This window comes from Phycodurus eques, chromosome 22, assembly GCF_024500275.1.
Source record: "Phycodurus eques isolate BA_2022a chromosome 22, UOR_Pequ_1.1, whole genome shotgun sequence".
NCBI classification, from domain to species: Eukaryota; Metazoa; Chordata; class Actinopteri; order Syngnathiformes; family Syngnathidae; genus Phycodurus; species Phycodurus eques.
Genome location: NC_084546.1, coordinates 9,770,226 through 9,788,259, shown reverse-complemented (window position 1 = coordinate 9,788,259; position 18,034 = coordinate 9,770,226). Strand labels below are relative to the sequence as shown.

General features: G+C 42.4%; 1 protein-coding gene across 7 annotated transcripts in view; it reads left to right on the top strand.

Moving 5' to 3' along the window:
* tfec (transcription factor EC) overlaps nt 1–18,034 on the top strand; it is a 47,371-nt gene that overhangs the window by 23,065 nt on the left and 6,272 nt on the right. For 3 of the 7 annotated variants that reach the window (XM_061667606.1, XM_061667605.1, XM_061667607.1), the window contains 2 exons: nt 15,844–16,098; nt 16,621–16,722. In XM_061667606.1, coding sequence (XP_061523590.1) covers nt 15,844–16,098; nt 16,621–16,722 — 357 coding nt within the window. Of the gene's footprint in view, nt 1–6,940; nt 7,054–11,981; nt 12,327–13,058; nt 15,483–15,843; nt 16,099–16,620; nt 16,723–18,034 lie in introns of those variants that run through there. The other 4 variants (XM_061667611.1, XM_061667609.1, XM_061667608.1 and 1 more) reach the window with 3 other exon arrangements.

Sequence of the window (18,034 nt, the reverse complement as noted above, 5' to 3'; positions counted from 1 at the left end):
AACATTTTTGCCCATTTGCTGACATGTTACGGACCAAACCAGTAACTGAATCATAATCAACTTAGGTTTGTGCATTTTTTTGCCCTGTCAATTTGAAATAATGTCGTTAATGCTGTATTTCTACAAAATATTTAGCAAAACAGTCGACTTTGAAAAGGGAAATTTTTTTTGCAACGGTATCCGGCACCCTTGGTTGGGAGCACCTGCTTAGTTGATTAGGACATTGCAAACAAACAAGTAAACTGCAACTATAATTATCTTTCACAGTTAGTTTTTCGGAATAAATCGCTAATAAACACATAACACTATTACCTATCTCTAAACATATTAGAAACAGCTATCTTTGTGAAATTCATATTTCTCATATTTTGTCTTGGAGCTGATTGACTGGAGACGTACCTAATGTTGAGTGTGTGCACAGTGCGAGGATGGCGATTGAGGCATGTGCACGTCGTCTACAATTCCAATGCAGAGTTCTTGTGAACAGGTGCACAGAAAGGCGGCCTAACCAATTTAGCTGCAAAAATTGTATTATTCTATTTGACTAATCTCAGCTGCTTGGCGCTGACAAGGGACTGACCGCACGCATGCCCATGTGCCCTTTTTTCTCCTTTTATTTTTTAATTGTACAATTGGGGCGGCACGGTGGGCGACTGGTTAGCACATCTGCCTCACAGTTCTGAGGACCGGGGTTCAAATCCCAGCCCCGCCTGTGTGGAGTTTGCATGTTCTCCCCGTGCCTGCGTGGGTTTTCTCCGGGTGCTCCGGTTTCCTCCCATATCCCAAAAACAGGCGTGCTAGGTTAATTGAAGACTCGAAATTGCCCGTAGGTGTGAATGTGAGTGGGTATGGTTGCATTTGCCATGCAATTGGCTGGCAACCAGTTCAGGGTGCACCCGCCTCTCGCTCGAAGATAGCTGGCATAGGCTCCAGCACGCCCGCGACCCTATTGAGGAGAAGTGGTGCAGAAAATGGATGGATGGATGTACAATTGGAGATGCAAGAGAGTTCAGTCGTTTCATTTTCTCTTCTTTGAGTATTTATTTATTTTTAATCAGAATCATCTTTATTTGCCAAGTATGTCCAAAAAACACACAAGGAATTTGTAGTAGCCACTCTAGTACGACAACAGACAGTCAATTGACAGAGAACGCTTTTGAGACGTAAAGACATTGAGAAAAAAATACAAAATAAACAGTCACTGAGCAGTAAAGGGTTGCTAGTTATCTGGTAATGCCGGTACATTTTTATTTTTATTTTTTTGACAATTGTGCAAAAAGATGCAGAGTCCTCTAGCACTTAGAGCAGTTCGAATGACTAATATTGCAACAGTCCGGTGAAATGACCATTGTGCAAAGGGCGCCGAGACTTCAAGGAGTGTATGCGGTTTAAAGTGACGAGTAGTGCGATCATCTGGGACAATGTCGGTTGTGCAAATGTTACAGATACTCCTCAATCCGTGTGCAAATGGAGCAGATGCTACTCTGGCATGAGTGGCCAGTATATGCAAATAGTGCAGCATGGCGAGACGACTACAGTGAGTGCACGAGTAATCCATAATTGGCCCCACAGAAATGTGACAACGAACTCAAGTCAAAAAACTGCCAGCATGTTGTAATGAAATTGTAGGTCAGGTGTTTAAGAAGTTGATCGCAAGAGGGAAGAAGCTGTTGGAATGTCTGCTAGTTCGAGTTTGCACACTAGTTTAAACACACTCATTAGCACGTCCCATCATTAAAATCACTAAAACTGATATCCTGGCTGCATACGTGGCACAAAATAGCATCGTTCTTCAATCCATGACACAATATTGCCCCTGTCACATCCCTCATTATGATCTGATTTGTAATGAGGAAATTACATTAACAGGCGGACAAAAACATAATTCTTTAAACATCAATGGTTTGTCTTTAATTCGTTGGGGTGCACTAAATAATAAAATCGTGTAGATATGAGCGTTCATGTAGAGCACTATTATCCACTATATTTTTATATAATTCAATTGACAATGAGTTAGTTAAGGGAATTTTATCCAAAAATATGTTTTTAAACTTAAGCATGTCTTGTGCTGCTGAATAATGATATATAAATCCAACTTTATCATGATGAGTTATTATTAGATCTATATCTATTTATGGATCTCGTGCATTACTTTTTGTGCAAAATCCAGCAAAATTCTTGAGGGGTAAATGTGAGTTAAAGTTACGGATACAACCGTAAATACATGACGTGGACTGAACTTCAAACTTTGGCGACAAACCTGTTAACATTATCGTAATTGGGATATTAACAATGAGCACATAGTTTCCCATGTAATTCGGTTAAAAATGGCTGCAATATTTAATTCATATGAGGATCATTAAAAGTGCAGCGGTGCCGCGTCTGTCTCCATTATGCATTCCTTTTCTAGCAGGATAAAACAGTCCTCAGATGTGCGAGCCGAACTTTGATGCGTGGCCTCAGAAGCCGGGCGGGCAGTTACAAGAAGTCCCTGATGTTTAAAACATGCCGCGTGCGCCGTGCGACTAACAAAGGTAAGCACTTGTGGCGCCCCAACGCCCCCGAAAACTGGAATTTTCATTCAGCACGATAGAAATGACGATACAACATCACACCTCAAATGCACAGCATGAGAGGAAAAATCAGTGATGGGCAAAATTAACAATCAAATACTAATTGATTTGACTTGGCTAATAAAAGCCAGGAGAGAATCATAGTCCCCCTCCCCCCCCCAAAAAAAAAATTTAATGAGCAGCGGCGACTGAGACTCAGAGCTAAAACACTTCACATTAAAATAAACAGCAGCAAAAGTGGCTTCGTGCAGGGGTGTCAAACATTTTAGTTTGCGGGCCACATTCGCCCCAATTTGATTTCAAGTGGACTTGTCCAGTACAGTCGTGGCTTAATGGGTTTTAAATTCATTGCACCATACAAACTGAAGTTGGAACTATTAAAAAAACAAAAAAAAAAAAAAAGGGTGCAGTTATCACCCCTGTTTTGTAAACATATACAAATATGTTCCTTTGCTATATCGCAGTTCACCTTTTGCGGATTCAGTGCATTGCGTAAACCCCCCCGCCCCCACATTCAGATCGCGCATAATTTGTCATACCGTGGGATTTTGAGTGAATGCTGTAAAAAAAAAAAAAAAATCATTAACACAAAAGGAATAAAATGTACATACTAGTGTTCAGTACTACTGTTCATTACTGTATGTTTACTTAAGTTCTTTAAGACTAGATTAAAGGTAATGAGTCTGGGGAGGTTCATGCAACTTTAGCATGTGTATAAATCATTTCTAAAATTTGTGGTCAATACTTCATGGATCTTATCTATTGTGAGGGTGGTCCGGAATCTAACCCCCGCAATAAACGAGGGATTACTGTACATAAAAAGCCATACAAGTTGTGGCAGTGCATAAATTAAAAAAACAACAACAATCCAACCAACCTCTTTTGAACTGAAGCTGTTGACTGATATTTTGCAATATTCATAGTCCTAACATGTTTCTACAGGAGGTATTTATTTTCTCAGAACTGTATTGCGAAGGTGGCACAGCAGTAAATATGAACTAGGCTTACATTGCACCTGAAACGTGGCATCATTCACAAGCGCATCAAAATCAGGTGTCAAATTGTGAGTAGGAGCCAATTTTTTTTTTTTTTACTTTTACTGAAAAACAAACAAACCCCGCTCTCAACGTTAAAGATAGACACGTAGTGACGTACTAAATTTTCCCGTTAAGCTTCTGTTTTAATTTCAATAGCATACATTTATGCAGTAGTGGTAGTGAAACCCAGTTTTACTTTTGTTACTGCAAGCTTGCTTCAAAATTAGCTTGCTTCCTGTTAACCTTCTGTTTTAATTCAAATGGCAGACATTTACTGTATGCAGTGGACAAGTTGGGCTTGAACTAATTGGTTGCTGACAAGCAGCCAAACCCATTTTGTGCCTCCTGTCGCGGTGACTACAAGTCCTTTTCGAAATGAACATGTGATCAAGTGTCAGAACGATCAGTAAAATGTGATTTACAGTCAGCAAGGCGTCGAGCGACAGTCTCGTGGACACGCAAGTCCAACATGAGCCTCAGATGCCGGCGAAACATTTCTTTGGTCACGGTGATGGACTCGCATTTGACCTTTCATGAGAGCCTCCATCAGTGGAACATGTGGCGCAAATCCAGTCAATACCAGACATATCTGCTCACTGTGTATTAAACGCTAATTTTTTTCAAAAGCATAAACTGTCTTGACTGGACTTTACCGCATCATTGAGATCTGATATGCTTTATCAAGTTTTGCGTTGATGGTTTATTGCAGCGTATCAAATTCAAATGTGATTAAATGGAATTGCTTCACTGAGTATAATCAGTAATAGAGTAACACCCTGCACCTGTGTGAGTCTTTTGTAGACTTTACACCGATCTGATCGGCTTGATCGGTATCGGCCGATAATAAGCATTTTATGCTGATCGGCTTTGACATAATTCGTTGATTCGATCAATGACGTCATTGATCGGCTCCGCAAAAGACACGTACTCTGCGTTGCCATCGAGTACAGTATATTTGGATCCTAAAGCTGGTTTATTTTTTTAGCCTTGTCGCATGTCTTTTGAGGTAGTACTGTAAATATCTGACAACCAATAAAGTTATTGAAAAAAAAAAAACATGTCGGCGGTGTGGGACAGATAACACGTAATGCCGGATCAGACGACAAGACAAATTTGCTCTTTCACGATTGCACAATGTCAGAATACTGCAATAACATCTTGTATTCCGATACCACCCCATCCCATCTTTACGATCACTGGGCTTTATCTTGTCAACTCAAACGCGACCGGATACACGCGTTACCACAGCGACGGCAACAACAATGGATCGCGCCGTGTGTATTATAAGAACAAAATGGGGGAAAACGTGTGCTGGTGTTCACCAGTGCTCGGGAGAGGACTTTCATTCAAGGCTTGCTTGAGGTGTGTTCACGTACTTTTAATATGATACGGCTCGCAAGCAGGCAACAAAACGTGATGTAGCCTAGCAAGCTAGTGCTAGCACTAACAGTTGTACATAAACATGCCAGCGTTCTGTCGAATCATGCTCTAAAGTTTCGGTGTGTGTAAAGTAATTTAGTTACAAGTGAGTTCGCACCCATTATTTCTGCCATTGACCTGACTGATTCGAATACCTGACCTGAATAGAGAATACTTTTGAAGCGACTCAGTATACAGTACACAAGTTTATACAGTAAACGAACAAGTCATTTAAATAGACACATTGCTTCATCTTGTGATCAGATCGGTGATCGGTTATCGTCTTTTTTAAACTTGGTGATCGGCCCCAAAAATCCTGATCGTGTAAAGCCTAGTTTTTTGGAAAATGATTTTTGGGAAATAAGAAAATCTTTTTGATGTGTGTGGGAGTTATTTTTGGTCTGAGTGTTTTTGTTTTTTGTGTGTGTGTGAGGGAGTGTTTTTTGGACGTGTCGGAGAGTGTTAGAGGGTTTTTTGTTGCTGTGAGTGAGATGTCTGATGTGTGAGAGGAAACAAAATATTCAAAATTAATATTTTTCAAACTTGAAATGCCAAATGTCTTTACCGTTAGGTGTCCGAAGTGAAATTGAATGATTTTCGACAGCTTTTCTGAAGATGCTAATTAGATTGTATATGCATTTTCCATGAAAACTAACACAAATGCATCTTAGTGTCTTCAGAGTTCCTTTTTTTTTGTTTGTTTTTACAAACGGTCCTCCTTTGTCACTCAAGCTGTCTTGAGTGACATCAGTATCTTTCCGTGAAAGACACTGAACAGTCTCCTTATGTTCCAATACACCAGAGGGGATCTGTGTGCAGAAATGCCAGGATGTAGCAGCCATTTTGCATTCACACAACAGCAGGCGGCAAAATAAATTGTGTAAATTTCTTCGATCTGAATGAATATGTATGAATTGCAAAAGTGCCAGAAATATTGCTTGTCTTTCCCGTTATTATAATTGTATGTGTCAGCAAGTGTGTTTATTGAGTAGTTAGGATAATTTAGGCACCTGTCGCCACAAAGTTTGAAGGGCAACACGTAAGTTGCGTAACTCACACGATTTTTGTGAAACTGTTTATGTCTTGACTGTTATGCACATTTAACTTTACCGTTATAAAAAATAAAAAATAAAAAGTCTATTTCAATGGGCCACCACCGTTTGCTCTGTCAATAAGGATGGCCTTTACTGTGAATGCCTACAAATTTTAAATCAGCAATAACTTTTTAGAAATAGGCTTACTTGGGGCTGTTTCAACATGGGAGACATTTACCCATATAAAACCAAGGTGGAATAAAAAAATATATATATGAAAATGATCCATATGGTCTCTTTATAGTGCAAATTTTTACCCAGCGCGGTTGCTTGCATCTGGAACAGAACTCCTGTGATGTACGGGGATCACTGTATTACTTTTACTTCATGTTTGTAATCATAGGAAAGGCAAAATGAAGGGACGCCTTGCAGGACCAGTGACAAGTGTGTACAATTTCAAATGGCTCTTGCTTGATTGCTTGGGAGAGAAGAAAAAAACAACAACAACAAAAAAGGCCTGAAAGGGGGAAGCGCCTGTCATGGAGATAACCTGGCAGAATGTGCTGAATTTTCTGCAGGAAGGAAAAGTGCGGCGATGTGCATGCAGAAGCAACTTATTAGCATCTCTATCTCTCTCTCTCTTTCTCTCACACGCACACACACAAACACACAGGGCCAACCGCCGTCGGTGTTTCTGCTTCTGTCAGGTTTTTCTGTAACGCACACACACACACACACACACAGAGGAAGCGGCCTGTGTTGCTCCCCAAATAAGCTGATGTGTCATGCCTTCCTTTCCTCGCTGATATTTCTGCAAAGCTGACGAAGGTGGGACCTCTTCGTCTTCTTCCTCTTCTCTCATCCCCTACAGTGAGAGACCGAGCTCCGAGAGATTGGGTCCCAAATTTTCGTTTTCCCCTGGCCGCGTGCGGTATGAGTCGGTGTTGCGTGGTCAAAGTGGTCACTCTGACGGAGATCCAGCTGCTGCAGGTAGGGCGAGGGGGCGGGCGCACACCCATGCTTTGTCGCGTCAGCAGAAACTCCACCAGCGCATCCACTTTCAAGTTAAAGATAAACGCCGTGTTTGTTACTCACGCCCACTTGTTAACTAGCTTTTCAAACGAATCGTCGAACGGAAACAAATCCGAACCTCCTGCAGCTCAGGTGCCAAGCTCAAGGCCCATGAGCCAAAAGCAGACCTCCACTTCATTTTATGAAGCCCGTGAAAGTTTGCCCAGATTTTCAAAAATTGATGAGTTAAAATTGTGGGCATTTGTATTAAGGGCAAACCTGGTTGACAGAGCAAATGGTGGTGTCCCGTTGAAAAGGTAAAGCTAAAAGTGCATAACAGTTAAGACATAAACAGTTTCATAAAAATGGTGTGAGTGTTGCCCTTGAAACTGCGGATAAAAACGCACAAATAATCCTAACTACTCATTCAACCCATTACATTCTTGTCTTTATTCAATCATAATAATGGTAAAGATATGCAATAATTCAGACACTTTCACAAATTCATACATATTAATTCATCTCTTATCAATAACACCATTCATTTTGCTTTCTGCGATTGTGTGAATGCAAAATGGCTGACTCATCCTGGCAATTCAGCTCACAGAGCCCTCTAGTGTATTGCAACAACATAAGGCTCTCTGCAGTGGCATTATCGGTAAAGACAGCTTGAGTGCGAAAGACGCCGAAGACATGACGCATTTGCGTTAGTTTCCATGGAAAAAGGCAAATTAACCAATAGGAGAAAAATCCTAGATGTCCCAAAATGTCATTTGCAATGATAATCAAATGCTAGCGCTTTAATGTACCGTATTCATACGACGGGGCGATTATTAGGGGTGTAACGGTATATGTATTAAGATTCAGATTGTTGCTACATTTACCACACGGAATAAATCATCAAGTCAGCTTTAGGCGCACGTCTACTCTGTAAACAAACGCACTGCTGCTCAGCCTCTGGCGATAGGATTTTAGTGGTTCGTCAAACTTATTTGAAATGTGAATATCAGTGTAGCAACTAAAAAGCCATTAGTGTCTTTGTTCCATAATTGATACTAATCCCTGTTACTGAACTGTTAATGTTGCATTTCCCGAAAAAGTTCAGATTTAAGCTGTTAAATATGATTCAATAATTAGTTTTCATTATATACATGACTGTTTATTTATCTGTTATACTCTCTCCAGGGGAAGTTGAACTCACACGCCTATGTATATTTTGTGTTGCACACCACACATGGATCCAGATCACACACATGCAGGCATGCAAGGAGAGATTCAAACAAAGACGCGCGCAAAAAGTACTGCACGACTTGAGCTGGGGTGGTGAGGACGATGCCTTGCTCAAGGGCACCTCAATAGCACAAAAGCACCAATCCAACAACTAGTTGTCTTATTTACATTTTGTGGGACTCGAATCCGGGTCCTCTGACTGCAAAACCCAAGTTCTTATTTGTCTTTCATGTATTGGTACACTGACTGCTCACTCCAAACGATGAGCAGTTTTGCTCTGCATTTCGTGCACCCGAACTACGATTTCTGGTGTATGGTTCCTCCCCACCTGACCATTATACATTCATGGAGTTTTGCAGTTATAAGCAACCCGCGCAATGCAACAATAACAATAATGTCGCCCGTGATGAAAACAAGTTTAACAACCCTACGGGTGTTTGTCCATCGTGTGCTCATGTCTGCCAGTCTTTCATAAGCAGATGGATTTTTCTGAAGTGAAAGGAGAAGTTGAGCAAGACTGAAACTTTGTTGAGCAAGAACTTTTCTCTTTTAATGAGATTGTTTGTTGGCCAGTAAGAGCAGCAGTTACTCTGATTCCATTACTTTCTTTTTTTTTTTATGACACCTCAATCCACCATGTCAAAGGCGGAAGGCATCACACTGAATGTGTATGAATGTGAAGAAGAATGTGTAAGAATGGGGGGAGAGAAAAAAAACTGGACTTTTGCGCATTTACATAGATCAATCTATCTATCGATAGATCTAGCTAGCTACCTAGATCTAGATTTATCTAGCTAGATAGCTCTAGATATATCTAGCAAGCTTGATACAGTTAGATAAAGCTAGCTACCTACAGTAGGCAGCTAGATAGCTAGATAGATTGTCTGCCTGTCTGTCTGACAAGATATACTTTATTCATCTACAAGGGAAATTCACTTAGCAATCAACGGAGGAATGCACTGTATGACCGCCCATGTGCAGCATGGATGTTTCGTGGATAACTTGCCATGATACACTTAAAGCAAAGTCAGAATCTGCGAGCGCAACTCACGTTTTCAAAACTCCAGATGGGGCTTGGGGGGAGGTTATGTCACTGAGGACCACTGAGTCGCTTGTGTACTAAGATCACTGTCACTTGCAGAAGCGTAAGCAAAATTAGCAGAATTTCACACTACACTAGGGTTACTTGTATAATCATTGACATAACAGGAAACCGAAGTGTTTTTGTACTGAAATGAAACCTGTTTTCCACCAAATTTGGGGAAAATGTCACATCAAAACTCAATTGGAGTTTGTGCATCCCTATTGAAATGAATGGAGTTTCCACCAGGGGCGTGATTTGGGTGAAGTACTGATTTTCGTCGTTCGGGGCGCTCTATTTGGCAAATGCGTAACCCTCCCCTCTCAGGTGGTGCACTTTTCCTAGTCTTGAGGTTTCACAGGCCATTCCAATATACTTTGCGCACGGATGTCCCAGCTCCAGGCTGGAAGTGCCAGTTCCAAGAATTTGGGCATCATTTTGGAAATTGTGGGAAATTTGTAAAAGTCATTCACCATCTTTGTTGAGTTCTGTGCACATGTGCAGCGATGCTCATGTTATTGGGAAATACAGCGGTGCCTTGATAGAAGAGTTAAATTTGTTGTGACCATGCTCGTAACTGAAAACACTTGCATCGCAAATCATCTTTTACCATTAAAATATGGATCCGTTCCACCTTTGCGTTAGTTTGTGTGTGTAATGTTTAAGGAGGAAAAATAGCACTCCATAATATTGAACTTCATAAAAACATGCAGTAATGATATAATTCAATATAATAAAAAAACTATGAAACAGTTTTTGTCACACTGCATCAATTGCACGGCCAGTCTGCTGCTCCTCCTGGTGTGCCCGCCTCAGCCACCTGTGGGCAGTAAACGTCAGACAGACAGACAGACAGACTATTGTTCACTGAGGCGTTATTATGAATCTCACTCTAGTTCGAGGCAGTGCTGCCTGGCACGCCAATCATGTTGCAGCGGGGGGTGTCCTGCCTAGAACTCAAGCGGGATTCATAATAACGCTTTATTGAAACCTCTCAACTCCTCTCGCAGCTCATCGGTACGACGCTAACGTTGGTCGTTCTGCGCAGAGGATAAAGGATATGACTGAGAGCACTGTTATCGTCTGTCTGCATGTTGCACCGTTTGTGTTCAATCCTCTCAAATTTGAGCTCGCAAGTCAAAGCAAAAAATCTGCCGAACGACAGCTTGAATCGAGTCACTCGTATCTCAAGGCACCGCTGTCGTCCATTTTGTACCAATATAGCACCATATTCAATTAAATGAGAGCATGTTGACCAAATGCATAATTTGGTGATTCAAATGTGCCCAAATTGCAGTTAGGGGAGCTAATTCCCTGTTGCCATGTCTAAATGTATATCCATCTATTTTCTATAATGCTTATAGAGCTGGAACCTACCCCAGCTGACTTTGGGCAAGAGGTGGGGTACACCCTGGATTGGTTGCTTTTCAATCGCAGGGCAAAATGTATAACACGTGCAAAAAATCTATGTAACAACATGAAATATTGACTTCAAATTTGTATATCACCATGTGGGATGCACTTTATGTCAGTGCTGTTGGTGTTATTGCTCTATTGGATATTTGAGGCCCTACTTAAAGTGTGCATGTCAGGAAAAGTGTGGAAATGTGTGTTGAACACAAGAGAGCCGGTGAACTCAGCAGCGTCAAACAATGCCTTGATTGTTGCAGCAGGTGCTTAGCACAGCTCAGCATCCCCAAAAAGAAACACTCAAGTGTCTCAAACAAAACAATTGGGAGGAAAATATCTGGATTCTTCTCTCATTCCTGTTCCTGTGATTGTGTGTGCAATGCATGTGAGTGTGTAGGGCCATTGATAATCCTCCGGCATGTCCTCTTCACACATGCACAGACGCACCATTGTGGAGTTCAGCTTTGGCGACTGAAGCACCGTAACCTCTCCAATCTAATCAGATTCCTTTAAGTGGCTAACAAGCGTGTCTCCGTCATTTACAGTAGCGAAAATGGTAACGTGAAACCAGAACAGAACACACACACACACACACACACATACATACACAAGACAACAGGCTCTGTAGCAGCCCTGGCTTGGCCATCGGAAATTTTTTTTAGTTAATATAGTTTGACTAACAACTGGCATCTTGTTGAGAGAGATAAGACCTCTCAATGACGACTGACAAGATGAGTATTGTGGTGAGGACGCCCTCAGTTAGGTACATGCCAAGCGAATAAGAGCAGCTCCAGTTTAAGGAGGGGGATTTACTTGCTAACTCCCAAAACATTGCAATGATTTGTAGTGTCGTGCTAGTTCAAATGTCACCAATAATCATAGACTTCTTCCCACTCACTTTTAAACATGGAAAAGTAAAGTGTTTCATTGGCTATTACTCCCTGGTATTTAAAAAAATAATAATCTATTGTTTTCATGTTCAAGATAAATGATCAAATCAAAAATCAATCAATAAGCACATTCATTTGAGTTCTGGAAACTGAAATTTTTCTTCTGTTTAAGAATTCAAGGAACTCTGATTGTGGCCCAGTAAGGAACTACAACCCCAATTCCAATGAAGTTGAGACGTTGTGATAAACATAAATAAAAACAGAATACATCCATCCCATCCATTTTCTGTGCCTAGGGTCGCGGGCGTGCTGGAGCCTATCCCGGCTATCATCGGGCAGGAGGCGGGGCACAACCTGAACTGGTTGCCAGCCAATCGCAGGTCACATACAAACAAGCAACCTTTCGCACTCACATTCACACCTACGGGCAATTTAGAGTTTTCAATTAACCTACCATGCCTGTTTTTGGGATGTGGGAGGAAACCGGAGTGCCCGGAGAAAACCCACGCAGGCACGGGGAGAACATGCAAACTCCACACAGGCGGGGCCGGGGATTGAACCCCGCTCCTCAGAACTGTGAGGCTGACGCTCTAACCAGTCGCCCACCCTGCCGTCCGCTTCATAAGGCGTCACACAGACAGGTATGGACAACAGGCAGGCCAGTCTAGTACCCGCACACTTTTACTACGAAGCCACGCTGTTGTAACACGTGCAGAATGTGGATTGGCACTGTCTTGCTGAAATAAGCAGGGGTGTCCGTGACAAAGACGTTGCTTGGATGGCAGCATATGTTTCTCCAAAACCTGTATGTACCTTTCAGCATTAATGGTGCCTTCACAGATGTGTAAGTTACCCATGGCATTGGCACTAACACAGCCCCATACCATCACAGATGCTGGCTTTTGAACTTTGCGTCCATAACAGTCCGGATGGTTCTTTTCCTCTTTGGCCCGGAGGAGACGACGTCCACAATTTCCAAAAACTATTTGAAATGCGGACTTGTCGGACCACAGAACACTTTTCCACTTTTCATCAGTCCATCTTAGATGAGCTCGGACTCAGAGAAGCGTTTCCTGGTGTTGTTGATAAATGGCTTTTGCTTTGCATAGTAGAGTTTCAAGTTGCACTTACGAATGTAGCGCCGAACTGTATTTACTGACATTGGTTTTCTGAAGTGTTCCTGAGCCCATGTGGTGATATCCTTTACACATTGATGTCGGTTTTTGATGCAGTGCCGCCTGAGGGATCGAAGGTCACGGGCATTCAATGTCGGTTTTTGGCCTTGCCACTTCCATGCAGTGATTTCTCCAGATTCTCTGAACCTTTTGATGATATTATGGACCGTAGATGATGAAATCCCTCAATTCCTTGCAATTGTACCTTGAGGAACATTGTCCTTAAACTGTTTGACTATTTTCTCACGCACTTGTTCACAAAGAGGTGAACCTCACCCCATCTTTGCGTGTGGATGACTGAGCAATTCAGGGAAGCTCCTTTTATACCCAATCATGGCACCCACCTGTTCCCAATTAGCCTGTTCACCTGTGGGATCTTCCAAACAGGTGTTTGATGAGCATTCCTCAACTTTCTCAGTTTATTTTGCCACCTGTCCCAGCTTTTTTGGAACGTGTTGCAGCCCTAAAAATAAAATTAAATAAGTTCATGATTATTTGCTAAAAACAATAAAGTTTATCAGTTTGAACATTAAATATCTTGTCTTTGTAGTGTATTCAATTAAATATAGGTTGAACATGATTTTCAAATCATTTTATATATTCATGGTTAATTGTTCTCTGAATTTCCCAGTTTATCGCTACTCCTATTATTTCCGTGTAGCATTTGAGCCCCTTGTACACAAATCAGCTTTCTGTGGCATCACACAGCCTCGGAACAAAAAGCGCCTTTATTATTTCCAAGAGCGGACATCCTGAATATTGCGACGTCAGTGCAACGGATAGTAAATAATTGAATTGTTCTGAAATATCATGGCGCTCGACCATTCAAACATAAGGTCAAGCGATAACTGAATGATTCTTGTAATGGTTTAGCTGGATTCGGTCATGGAGAATTATCCATTTAGAGATAAAGAAGTTCAGGCTTGTTCATAAAATGTGCTTTTTTTCTTTTACTTTTGAGTAGAGTACTAAAGACCTCAAGATAGTGTTTTCAATGTGTTGCTTACAATACATACACTATTAGATCATCTCAAAATAGTAAACAGGCCATAAGGTAATAGAGGCAACAGTGAGCTTCATTGTCAGCTCAACAGAAGTAATTAAATGACACGTTTCGGGTGAAATACAATTTCCGGAAATAGTCGTCAACGTACTGTAGCTTAAAGGCCTCTTCATACTACCGCGCTCGCTCGGCCAACAACGGCCACATTGCATCACGTGACCGACGCATTGGCCTGCGCGGCCCCCCTGCGTCACTTGACGCGTACACGGCAAAAATTGTTGCTGCGCGTAGAATGCCGCGGAGACCATCTCTCGTGATTGGTCCGTTTTAGTCACATGTTGTGATGACGCACTGAGTGTGCCCCTTGGTTTAACACACCATCTACGCCGCCCGCCACCTTCTTGATTGATTTTGCAGCATAATTAAACGTATCATCTGGTCATCTTGGTCCATTTGTTTTCGCAGACACTGTGCCGTGGTCGCCATTGTTGTTGCTTTTTTACTTGTTACGGAATGGAAAGTAAAAACGGTTACCGGAAATGGTAACAAAATGCAGAGGAAACTCCATCCTGTGGTTTCCTAGCCAATAACAGCTGTAGCGAGTGCGCTCGAGTATCAAGGTAAAACTCTGCCCGCGCGAGTATAAAGAAGCCTTAAGACCTCGCTTCACTGACGCCACTGTTGGCGTAATTCAGGGGTATGAAACTAATTTGTGTCGCGGCCACATTGTAGTTATGGTTTCTCTCAGAGGGCCGTTAAGATTTTGAAATCATATAAATATTGAATCACCTCCTTATATTATTACATAGACAACAAATTGATAGATGAATAGTTTGGAAATCAAAATTCAAGGGTAATACTTTGCAACTATTGTTTAAGTTACTGTATTGTAAAAAGAGGTTTGGTAAAAACTTGGTTGGAAATATTTATTCCATATGACAATTCAATTTTTTTCCTACAGATTTTAGCAAGAATCATGGCAGTTCAAGCACATGATTTGCTTTCGCGGGCCACATAATATGATGTGGCGGGCCAGATCTGGCCCCCGGGCCTTGAGTTTGACACCTGTGGCGTAACTGATCGTTCTAAGCGTTCCATATTGACAGCGAATGAATGAGAAAGGCTGGTTAAAAATGGCATTAGTGGAGTTATTTAAAACCACTACTGGAGAACAAGGGTCATTTGTGCTGCCACAACCCCTGAAGCAAGCAGAAGAGGAACTCGGGAGCTAAGCGCCGATTGGCCGCTCAGACAAAAAAGGGCGGTCCCAGTGAATTAGTGATAGACGGTAAAGGCAGACGTCCTGCAGTGATCAAACCTTAGGTGATCTGACAGCCAGCTGTTTGAAGTGATTGTCATGCTATGTAACATGAAGGCTTACCCCCAGCTTTGGGCCTAATTAGTTCACTTAGGGCCCTTTATAAAGAGACTGCTGGGACACCAACTCAATAAGGAGCCAGAAGATCAACAGACCAGCAACAGCAGACTTGGATCCCGACACTTGTCCTGCTGCTATAAGCAAACAAACCGAATCTGAAGATTTTTCCGCTTCGCTGAGAATGCCACACTTATCCGACAGCAGCTACTACACGATGCGGGATGCAACCAGAGCTTCGAATGTAAGACAATCAAAGCTGAGCGCGGTGACCACTGTTTGTAAGCAGTTTGTTAATTGTACATATTTACAGAGATCTTTGTAGCCTGAATCAAAGAAACTGTTTTGTTTGGATTGTAAACTTAAATTCTGTTGGGGGTGATGCATTTTTTCATTCCGAAAGAACATGTCGAAAATGCAGTCAATTTCGAGAAAATGCAGCCCAGCTGTTAGCATGCGAAAAAAAATGACATAGCTGTGACTCACGACTAGTTCTGCATCCTGAGTGAGATCATCTTCTCGCAACAGCCACAACACCTGTGCGAAATATGTTAGTCGGAAATTGTCCACACTCCCAACTTATGTGTTCCTTGTCCTGTTTGCAGGTACAGAACCAACTGGAAAACTCAAAGTTCCACCTCCATCAGAGCCAGAGCCAGCAGGTCAAGCAGTACCTGTCGCTGGGCTCAAAGTTGGCCTCGTCGGCCGCGCAGGCCCACGGCGTGCCGCACCCCCACGCGCCCGGCCAGCCGCTGGCCACCGTGCCCATCATGAGGAGCGGACACATGGCCTCCGTCAATGACAGCAGCAACCCCGACAGCCCCGTCACCCTGATGACCATGGCCAACCACGACAGCGAGGTGAGTGCCTGTCGGAGAAATGAAACGCTCTTGGCTGCTATCTTTTGCTGACTGTAGGGAAGTGATACTGTGAGACGGGAAAAAGAGTGAAGTTGCAACCACGTTAGTGAGCAATTCACGGGGGCACGGACTGGATGACACAGTTTCCCGTCATTGCCATTGTAAACATTCTGATCTGATTATTGTCAGTCCTCCCACATTCTTTTATTGAGATAAGAGGTAACGCTTGTTTTAGACAGCAATCAGAAAACTACAGGAAGTAGTTCTCAACATGTATCTCTTTCTGATGTACACATCAATAACTTCAAACTTTGTCATCTCTAATGAGAGAGTCTCACGCAGGAGAAAGTTTGATGAGATTATGTTTTTCCCACCACAAACACTGGACACTTAACTGAAGACTTTTCCATTATTGGATTAGTCGGTGGGAAGTCCCTTCTCCAGAGGTGGACAGTTGTGGCGTTTGAGTCTTGGCATCCTCAGTCTGTTCTTGAGCCACTCTAATGACTTTATTCCTTTCAGTTTCCAATGGATGAAGTGATTGATGACCTTATCAGTCTTGAAACGGGCTTCAAAGATGGAGGCCTGGATTGCATGGAGTCTAACATCCTAATGCAAAACAATGTAAGCATACAATCTCTTTACTATGGATGAAGAAGCAAACACCCCACTTCATTAATGTAACTGGTATTTAGACCATTTGCGTGACCCACTTCTCTTCTTTTTAAAGGTGAATAGGAACGTCAGATACATAAGGTGGCAGCTTGGGAAAAAGTAGGGTGGGTGTGGAGGGTGGTCGAGGGGGGCGCTATCTTTGAGGTCAGCTTAAGTCGAGAGATGAGTCAAAGTTCATCAAGGCTTAGCAACAGTTCTCACATCATTCAAGATCGCAATTGCTGGTCAAGTAAAGCCTCCAACGTTGATTCCAACAAGACAGAATCACAAAATCTTTCTGCACGACTTGGCAAATCCAAAACCGGGCTAGTGGTACAGGTACTATGGGAATCTATCCAAACTCAATAAATCCCATATGGGAGCTAGAGCAGCAGACAGAGTCATACCCACTGATAAAGTGACAAGGAGCTAAACCCAAAGGATACTGTGACAGTGTGGGGGAGGCGGAGATAAGACCAAGTTAGTCTGCTTCAAACGAATCATTTTTGTTCTGCTTGTGTTCTGGGCACTAATGGGATTGTTCAGGAATGCCACCGTGCCTAAATGTATTGGTTCGACCGAGTTAGCATTGATGTCTCACTTTGTCATCACATTCGGGAATGCGTACATAAGTGGAGGGACTGTCGGATCACGATGGGAGGAGTAGTTGTGAATTGTTGGACTCTTTTTGATAAGCTCTCCTCCACCTCTTCTTCTTCCATCTTGGGGAGATAATGAGGGTAAATGCACTTCTGTTTGGTTTCTTCTTACCCCACACACTTCCCTCTAACAGTCCTCACTCATACCTACATGCTGTGGATCAAATCAGAGAGGGACTCGTGCATGTTCCCATTTGTACACAAATGTGAATTGGACACACATGTGGGGGATGGCACGCAACATCTTGACATCCAGCGCGGTTCATGAAAAGCCGTCTTTATTGCAGGGCAGGCGTACGCTTTCTCAGACAAAAAATGGCAGCCGTAGAAAAACAGTTTTGCCTCTGTTTCAAGCAGTTGACTCAGCTCGGCCTTTTCATCTAATGGGATGATATTTTCAACACAGAGCCCATCTCTGTGTGGGGTGGAATGGTTTTGAAAATGGGGCATTAGCGGAGGTCAGTAGGAGATGGAGTCGGAATGGTGGCCGTGGTAACAAACCCTTAAGGACCTTGTCTTTGTTCCCTAAACTTGGCGTTAAGTTGTTTTGACTCATTGTGATTCAACATGAGCAATTTGCATGTCTGGGTTCCACATTCCTCTGAAAGTTTCCCGTCACTCCA